Raw genomic sequence first — 9,923 nt, 5'->3', positions numbered from 1 at the left:
AATATAATTCATGTCCCTCCTCTGCACATGTCCAAACCATCTCAATCTCACCTCCCTCACCTTGTCACCAAAACATCCTACATGCGCTGTCCCTCTAATAAACTCATTTCTAATCTTGTCCATCCTCATCACTCCCAACGAAAACCTTAACATCTTCAGTTCTGCTACCTCCAGCTCCACCTCCTGTCTTTTACTCAGTGCCACTGTCTCTAATCCATACAACATCGCAGGTCTCACCACAGTCCTATAAACTTTCCCATTCATTTTTGCAGATACCCTACTATCACAAATCACTCCTGTCACTCTTCTCCACCACTCCACCCTGCCTGCACTCTTTTCTTTACTTCTCTAACACACTCTCCATTACTTTGCACTGTTGACCCCAGGTACCTGAACTCCTCCACCTTCTCCAGCTCTTCTCCCTGCAACTGCACCACTCCACTGCCCTCCCTCTCCTTCACACACATGTACTCTGTCTAACTCCTACTGACTTTCATTCCCCTTCTCTCCAGCGCATATCTCCACCTCTCCAGGCTCTTCTCAACCTGCTCCCTACTCTCACCACAAATCACAATATCATCCAAACATCATAGTCCAGGAGACTCCTGTCTGACCTCGTCCGTCAACCTGTCCATCACCACTGCAAACAGGAAAAGGCTCAGGTCCGATCCTTGATGCAGTCCAACCTTCACCCTGAACCAGTCTGTCGTACCTACTGCACACTTCACTGCCGTCACACTGTCCTCATACATGTCCTGCACCACCCTCACATACTTCTCTGACACACCTGACTTCCTCATACAATACCACAACTCCTCTCTTGGCACTCTGTCGTACGCTTTCTCTAAATCCACAAATACACAATGCAATTCCTTCTGTCCTTCTCTATACTTCTCCATCAACATCCTCAAAGCAAATATGGCATCTGTGGTGCTCTTCCTCGGCATGAAACCATACTGTTGCTCACAGCCTGGCTTCCACTACTCTTTCCCATAACTTCATTGTGTGACTGATCAACTTAATTCCCCTGTAGTTACTGCAGGTCTGCACATCTCCCTTATGCTTAAAGATCGGTACCAGCACACTTCTTCTCCATTCCTCAGGCATCTTCTCACCTTCCAAAATCCTGTTAAACAATCTGGTTAAAAACTCCACTGCCATCTCCACGCTTCTACCGGTATGTCATCTGGTCCAAACGACTTTCCACTCTTAATCCTCTTAATCGCTGCTCTCACTTCCTACTTACTAATCCTATCTACATCCTGCTTCACCAACTCCACATCATCCAACCTTCTCTCTCTCTGATTTTCCTCATTCATCAGCTGCTCAAAATACTCCCTCCACCTTCTCAACACACTCTCCTCACTAGTCAACACATTTCCATTTCCATCCTTTACTGCTCTAACTTGCAGAACATCCTTCCCAGCTCGGTCCCTCTGCCTGGCCAATCGGTATAAATCCTTTTCTCCTTCCTTAGTGTACAACCTCTCATACAGCTCCTCATATGCCTTTTCCTTGGCTTTCACCACATCCCTCTTTACCTGCTGCCGCATCTCCTTGTACTCCTGCCTACTTTTCTCATCATTCTGTCTATCCCACTTCTGTTTTGCCAACCTCTTTCTCCTTATGCTCTCCTGCACTTCCTTATTCCACCACCACGTCTCCTTGTCTTGCTTTCTATTTCCAGATGTCACACCAAGTACTTTTCTAGCTGCCCCCCTCAACACTCCTGCAGTAGTTTCCCAATCATCCAACACCTCTTCAACACCACCGAGCCTCTGTCTGACCTCTTCCCTGAACCTAACACTACATTCTTCCTCCTTTAGTTTCCACCATCTTATTCTTCTTTCAGTCCTCACTCTCCTCCTAAAGTCTGCCCCAATCATCAATCGTTCTTTTCTAGGTAACAAGGGTGCATTGTATACACCAGAATATAATGTTGTATTAACATAAGTTATACCTTGAATACTTGTCCTGGTACATTGTACATCTGTTTTAAAGCTGTCTTTTCTTTTAGGGCTTGATGTCAAAGTTGACATAAAATGCCCACAAACGCATGAACAAAGGGAGTTTCTCCCTCCAAAAATTTCACACCATAGCATTGGCATTCCCCAAAGATGGGTGGGGTTCAGGACCTTTAAAACATCTTGAACCCAACTAGTCAGTCAGTCAGCCAGGTCAAGTCAACTCGCTCGCTCGAGGGAAGGCCCAGAGGGTCAGATGTTCAGAACAACTTGGAAACGACTCTCTCTTCCTTCAAGATCTTCCGGCAAGCTTTACTTTAAAGAACAACAACTGCTCTGATTTTCAGGAGAACCTGAAAGAACATCTGAATTTGAATCCTTGATGAGTATTGTTTAGGCAGTATTTTAATTTAGAAAAATAAGCTTGCCATATTTTTCATAAGTGATTGTCTGTGATAAGTGTGTGCCGCTCAAATTTTAAGGTTCCTGCAACATTCGATCTGAACTACATGCTCTATTAATTGTACGGTATAAAATAAAGGGGGGTTGCGTCTTTCTCGGCCGGGGAAATACCTCTTTTATAAAATTAATAAAAGATTATACTGTTCGCCGGACGAACAGACCAAATAAGTGTAATGTTAATTCCATTACCGTCAATTCAACTTAATTTAAATATTTAGGAGCAACTATAGCCGATTATAAGTGCTTATAAATATTTCCTTTTCTTTGTGAACTAAATTCGCTACATATAATGGTGAAGAATGCTGGGGATGAGGTTGTTCAAACTATATATTTATTTTATCTTTATCAGTTGTTTTTCCCTCTTCTCTCCCATTTGCTACAATATGCATTTGCTATGTACCTACATCTTTCAAACCAGTGTTCAAAAGAACTTAGCCTTTATCAACTGTTTAACTACATTGATCAGCAAAACATTAAAAATGTGGTTGATGGATGATGAAAGGTGACATGGAAAAAAACACTGTTTATTATAATGGGACCTGTAAAGGGGTGTGATATATTAGGCAGCAAAATTAAGTTAGTTTTTTTTAAGTGTTAGAAGGAGTAAAATTTCATATTTAATCTAGATTTAATCGATAATCTGGAAGATCCTCTGAGAACATCAGTTGTGTCTATTCTAGGTGTGTCACGCATTCACACAGTTTTGTTGATGGCGGAGATCATCCAGGGACAGTGATCCTGTCCCTTTGGTCTTTATAGACCTACCTGACTGTTAGATTTTTATCATGCCCAAACCAAACTTAATTTTTGGAGAGGTTTTCCATATGATCTATGTTTCCTGTGGTGCCTTTTCTGATCAGGGAAGAATCACACAGCACACAGAATGATGCAAATGTTCTTGTTCAGTTTATTGCAGATAACAGACAAGTAAAAAAAAAACACTGGAAAAAACCTGAGCTAAAAACTGTTCCTGATTGGTTGAGAACAGCGGCCCCCAATTTTTTTGCACAACGGATTAGTTTAATTTCAGACAATATTTTCACGGACTGGCCTTTGAGGTGTGGCAAATAAATGCAATGAAATAAAATTATACGACCGGCATAAAACATTTTTATTTCTAAATATAATAATAAACATGAATCCACTGTGTTGTTTTTTGTTCATTTTGCTAGCTTGGGGGTTTCAATTTAGCGGTAATGTATTATGTGTTACTGGCCGGAGGAGCACCTTTAAGAAGGTAGTGGATGGAGGTAAGACATGTGACCGAGGCAAGCATCTAAGGAGTGAGTCATAGGCAGATGTGGCAGAGAGAATCCAGTAATTTTCCAAAATAAAACATTGTTTAAAATCAGATAAATTTATTTCCGTTTTATTTATGTATTTTTTCTGTGCGGCCAATTGACCCACGGACCGATGCTGGTCCACGGCCCTGGGGTTGGGGACCACTGGTTTAGAAGACATAGTAACCAGAGATGTGTGAGCCCAGACAAAGACTTTCTGTATACCTTACATACGCACATCGTAAAGATCCAATAGACACTGAAGAGACAACATAGGAATGTGTTTCGAAAATTAGTGTGAGGCCCATCTTAACACTAACACTGATCCATTAGATTACTGTGAAGGGTTAAACTCAAGGACCATTTAGATGGATTTGGACTGTAATTAATATAAACATTTTGCTACAATCGCTTATGGATAAAATTGCCAATTAAACAGTTTTGCAAAAACTGCTCATGGAAAATTATATTTTCCAACTACAATAGATAGTAATTCTACTTTGCGAAAGTTTCTGTGTGTATTTTTTGTGTAATTGTTGTTCAGATTCAGTTTGCTGTTTTTCTCACTCACACTTGCATGTGTGTGTGACATGTCTTTTCAATTCAGTGTCTCTTGGTTTTTGGTTAGACTAGCTAGTTCACTTAGTTTATAGTTCAAGGGAAGATGGTTAATTAGTGATCAAAGAGGTGTTCAAAAAAAGCCTTTTACACATACTGAATCTCTGATACCAGTCAGATGTTAAGTTTTTTGAGTAAATTAAGCTCCTGTACTGTACACAAATCACATAAATCCAGGGCGGTTTGCATATTTTAAAGAAGGCCTTGTGTATGTTGCAAATTAGTTTATAATCTTAGAAGGCAGTAATAAATGTTTTTTACTTCTACTGTCTATCATTTCACTAACAAATATCAAGAGTACTTAAGATTATAACACCACAAGACCTTTTGAGAAACTTTATTTTCTTTTACTTGAAAGTAATGGGTAAATATTATCATATAAAATAGGTTACTGCACACTAGTAGTCCAGGTGTTTGTTTCCATCAGAAGTACAGACTGGCGTTATCTGTGCTTTACTGACCCGACTTACGGACTCAGAGAGATCAGGGGGCAAAAACATCCTCTGGAATGACAGACAGACAGACAGACAGAGAGAGAGAGAGAGAGAGAGAGAGAGAGAGAGAGAGAGAGAGAGAGAGAGAGAGAGAGAGAATACCAGAGTTAATATAATGTAAGTAAGGCATAACAATTATTGTAACATTTAAATGTAAAGATATTCACTTGCAAATTAAGTGAACAGTGTAGCACTAGTTACTACATTTATTTATTTTTATTTTTTTTATGTGGTCTCCCCCATGGTGTAGGTTGCCATACAATATGACAAATTTGGCGCTTTTGAGAACAACTCTCTTACACTGACCACTGTATGTTCAACATGGCACCTCATGGCAAAGAACTCTCTAAGAATTTGAGAATTAGAACTGTCGCTCTGCACAAAGATGGCCTAGGCTGTATGTAAAAGCTGGGAGTGTAGGGAGGAGCCCTGGAGTGAGTACTGGAAAGAAAAGCTCCCAGATGGTTTCCTGGACTGAGTCGGATGTTAGGGGTATGTACCAGCGGTGCGCGAGCCGGACGGAACGAGCGGTAAGAAACAACTGCAGCTGATAAGACTAATCAGTGCGCTCTGTTATGGCAATAAAGAGGAGAGAGACACCAACCTCCGGGAGAAAGACACCAACAGAGAGATGAGCGAAAGGGTCGCAGAAAGGTGACCAAGCGTGGGCGGGCATCGGTAAATGCCCAGGGAGTGAACTCGGGTGGACACTAATAAAAGGCGTGCAGCTAAAATGCAGCTTAAGATAGTTCGCCGTGTAAACAGCGTAAATGCAAACATCTGTGTCCACTGTTCATTTAATGTTGTTGCGAGAATGCGCCGATTCCCGTGCATGTTACCTTGAACATGTGTGCAGAACAGTGCCGTCGTGCTGCAAAGAAACAGTTGTATACGCCATGAACTGTTCATAAATGACTCATTTACAGTACTTAAAAAAACAAAGCTATTCAAATGCTTTTGCCTTCTCTATTTTCATGACTGCAATTTTTTCCCCACCCTGAATGTTATTTATTAATTAAGGCTAATAAAATGTAGTCAGATGCAGATGCTTTAGACCAGGGGTCACCAACGTGCCCACATGAGTCGCCTGTGAGCCTTTTCTAAAAATAGCTGTTTCCTACCTTGTTAAATCATTGTTAATAATTATTTTGAGAAATCATTAACATTATCAGTGTCTTTACATAGATCAGGGGTGTCAAATATGCGGATCACAAATGAGAATTTCATACCGGATCGGTCGAGGCCCGGTTTAACAACGACCGCCACAGGTATCGTTAGCCGACAGGGTACCAGTGGAAATTGGGCTACTGTTGGCCGAAGGAGGAGAAGGAGAGGAGGAAGACATCTACAGAGACGGCAGGAAAAGGAGCAGTGTAGGAGAGTAGAGGTTCGGGTTGGTACTTTAAATGTTGGTACTATGACGGGTAAAGGGAGAGAGATAGCTGATATGATAGAGAGGAGAAAGGTAGATATGCTGTGTGTTCAGGAGACCAAGTGGAAAGGGAGTAAGGCCAGGAACATTGGAGGTGGATTTAAACTGTTTTATCATGGTGTGGATGGGAAGAGAAATGGTGTAGGGGTGATTCTGAAGGAAGAGTACAGTAAGAGTGTAGTGGAGGTGAAGAGAGTTTCTGATAGGGTGATGATCGTGAAGGTGGAAGTTGAAGGATGATGATAAATGTCATCAGTGCCTATGCTCCACAAGTTGGCTGTGAGATGGAGGAAAAGGAAAGATTCTGGAGTGAATTAGATGAAGTGGTAGATGGTGTACCTAGGAAAGAACGATTGGTGATTGGGGCAGACTTTAATGGGCATGTAGGTGAAGGAACAGAGGTGATGAGGAGGTGATGGGTAGGTATGGTTTTAAGGAGAGGAATGTGGAAGGGCAGATGGTGGTAGATTTTGCTAAAAGGATGGAAATGGCAGTGGTGAACACGTATTTTAAGAAGAAGAAGGATCATAGGGTGACGTATAGGAGTGGAGGAAGGTGCACACAGGTGGACTATGTGCTATGCAGGAGATGCAACCTGAAGGAGATTGGAGACTGTAAGGTGTTGGCGGGGACAGTGTAGCTAGACAGCATCGGATGGTGGTCTGTAGGATGTTTTGGAGGCGAAGAAGAAGAGGAGGAATGTAAGGATTGAAAGAAGAATAAGATGGTGGAAACTGAAGGAGGAAGAGTGTAGTGTGAGGTTCAGGGAAGAGGTCAGACAGGGGCTCGTGGTGGTGAAGAGGTGCTGGATGATTGGGGAACTACTGCAGGAGTGATGAGGAGGCAGCTAGAAAAGTACTTGGTGTGACATCTGGAAATAGAAAGCAAGACAAGGAGACGTGGTGGTGGAATGAGGAAGTGCAGGAGAGCATTAGGGAAAGAGGTTGGCAAAACAGAAGTGGGATCGACAGAGTGATGAGAAAAGTAGGCAGGAGTACAAGGAGATGCGGCAGCAGGTAAAAGGGATGTGGCGAAAGCCAAGGAAAAGGCATATGAGGAGCTGTATAAGAGGTTGGACACTAAGGAAGGAGAAAAGGAGTTATACCGATTGGCCAGGCAGAGGGACCGAGCTGGGAAGGATGTACTGCAAGTTAGAGCAATAAAGGATGGAGAGGAAATGTGTTGACTAGTGAGGAGAGTGTGTTGAGAAGGTGGAGGAGTATTTTGAGCAGCTGATGAATGAGGAAAATCACAGAGAGAGAAGGTTGGAGGATGTGGAGTTGGTGAAGCAGGATGTAGATAGGATTAGTAAGGAGGAAGTGAGAGCAGCGATTAAGAGGATGAAGAATGGAAAGTCGGTTGGACCAGATGACATACCGGTAGGCGTGGAGATGTTTAGGAGAGATGGCAGTGGAGTTTTTAACCAGATTGTTTAACAGGATTCTGGAAGGGAGAGGATGCCTGAGGAATGGAGAAGGAGTGTGCTGGTACCGATCTTTAAGCATAAGGAGATGTGCAGACCTGCAGTAACTACAGGGGAATTAAGTTGATCAGTCACACCATGAAGTTATGGGAAAGAGTAGTGGAAGCCAGGCTGAGAGAAGAGGTGACCATCTGTGAGCAACAGTATGGTTTCATGCCGAGGAAGAGCACCACAGATGCCTTATTTGCTTTGAGGATGTTGATGGAGAAGTATAGAGAAGGACAGAAGGAATTGCATTGTGTATTTGTGGATTTAGAAAGCGTCGACAGAGTGCCAAGAGAGGAGTTGTGGTATTGTATGAGGAAGTCAGGTGTGTCAGAGAAGTATGTAAGGGTGGTGCAGGACATGTATGAGGACAGTGTGACGGCAGTGAAGTGTGCAGTAGGTACGACAGACTGGTTCAGAGTGAAGGTTGGACTGCATCAAGGATCGGCCCTGAGCCCTTTCCTGTTTGCAGTGGTGATGGACAGGTTGACGGACGAGGTCAGACAGGAGTCTCCTGGACTATGATGTTTGCAGATGATATTGTGATTTGTGGTGAGAGTAGAGCAGGTTGAGAAGAGCCTGGAGAGGTGGAGATATGCGCTGGAGAGAAGGGGAATGAAAGTCAGTAGGAGTAAGACAGAGTACATGTGTGTGAATGAGAGGGAGGGCAGTGAAGTGATGCGGTTGCAGGAGAAGAGGTGGAGAAGGTGGAGGAGTTCAGGTACCTGGGGTCAACAGTAAAAAGTAATGGAGAGTGTGTTAGAGAAGTAAAGAAAAGAGTGCAGGCAGGGTGGAGTGGGTGGAGAAGAGTGACAGGAGTGATTTGTGATAGTAGGGTATCTGCAAGAATGAAAGGGAAAGTTTATAGGACTGTGGTGAGACCTGCGATGTTGTATGGATTAGAGACAGTGGCATTGAGTAAAAGGCAGGAGGCAGAGCTGGAGGTAGCAGAACTGAAGATGTTAAGGTTTTCATTGGCAGTGACGAGGATGGACAAGATTAGAAATGAGTTTATTAGAGGGACAGCACATGTAGGATGTTTTGGTGACAAGGTGAGGGAGGCGAGATTGAGATGGTTTGGACATGTGCAGAGAAGGGACATGAATTATATTGGTAGAAGAATGCTGAAGATGGAGCCACCAGGTAGGAGGAAAAGAGGAAGGCCAAGGAGGAGGTTCATGGATGTGGTGAGGGAAGACATGCAGGTAGTTGGTGTGAAAAAGGCAGATGTAGAGGACAGGGTGGTATGGAGACGGATGATCCGCTGTGGCGACCCTAATGGGAGCAGGCGAAAGAAGAAGAAGAAGAAGATTAACGTCACGGCGATATGAAGCGCTGATAAACACAAACTACAGATCCCATAATGCAGCGTTTCAGCTGCCTTACCGAACGCTAGACTACCTGGGAACATTCCAGCGTCAATCAAGTCGAGCTTCTGTTGATGTATTTAACCCTATTGTAAAGTTATCGTAAAGCCCCTCACAATGGTGAAGAGAAAAGTTGACTCTGAAAACAGAGCCTTTTAAAACCGATGGGATTCTGAGTACATGTTTACTGACACTGCCGGTAAACACGTGTGTTTTATTTGTGGAGCGAATGTGGCTGTAATTAAGGAATTGAATCTAAGACGGAACTACGAGACAAAACATCAGGAGAAGCTGAAAAACCTGAATGCAGAGCAGAAGATACAGAAAGTAGAAGAGTTAAAGAAGAATCTGACATTTTAGCAGACGTTTTTCAGCAGAGCAAAATCACAAAGTGAAGCTGGTGTGAAAACAGAGGAGAAATCAGAGGCACATCAGCCGCTTATTTACTGAGGGAGAGTTTCTGAAGAGCTGCATGATGAAGGTGTGAGACGTCTGGTGTTTCACAGGAGATATTTTTATGGAGAGCAAAATATTTTAAGTTATTTAAAGTTTAAGATTATTTTTTATAAAATGGCATAATAGCAAAGAAATCTGATTGTTTTGATTTGTTGTTATTTTAACGTTTACTTAAAAGCACAATTTTGATTGATTTGTTCAGGGTTTTTTGCAGCATGTTCATATTTCTAACTTGTATAATTTTGACAGGAGATATTTTTATGGAGAGCAAAGTATTTTAAGTTATTCAAAGTTTAAGTTTATTTATTCAGGAATATTATTCCAGAATAAATAAACTTAAACTTTGAATAACTTAAAATAAACATTTATTGAACACACTAAA

At 42.3% G+C, this 9,923-nt stretch overlaps 1 protein-coding gene across 2 annotated transcripts in view; it reads right to left on the bottom strand.

Moving 5' to 3' along the window:
• Positions 1-4,646: 4,646 nt before the first annotated feature.
• The window catches only part of elp4 (elongator acetyltransferase complex subunit 4), a 34,076-nt gene continuing 28,799 nt past the window's right edge, over positions 4,647-9,923 (bottom strand). For both annotated transcript variants that reach the window (XM_046857013.1, XM_046857015.1), the window contains one exon: positions 4,647-4,827. In XM_046857013.1, the coding sequence (XP_046712969.1) occupies positions 4,723-4,827 (105 nt within the window). In that variant the 3' untranslated portion in view covers positions 4,647-4,722. The remainder of the gene's footprint in view (positions 4,828-9,923) is intronic.

The sequence above is a fragment of the Silurus meridionalis genome, chromosome 9 (genome assembly GCF_014805685.1).
Source record: "Silurus meridionalis isolate SWU-2019-XX chromosome 9, ASM1480568v1, whole genome shotgun sequence".
In the NCBI taxonomy this organism is placed as follows: Eukaryota; Metazoa; Chordata; class Actinopteri; order Siluriformes; family Siluridae; genus Silurus; species Silurus meridionalis.
This window is presented reverse-complemented; position numbering and strand designations above follow the sequence as displayed.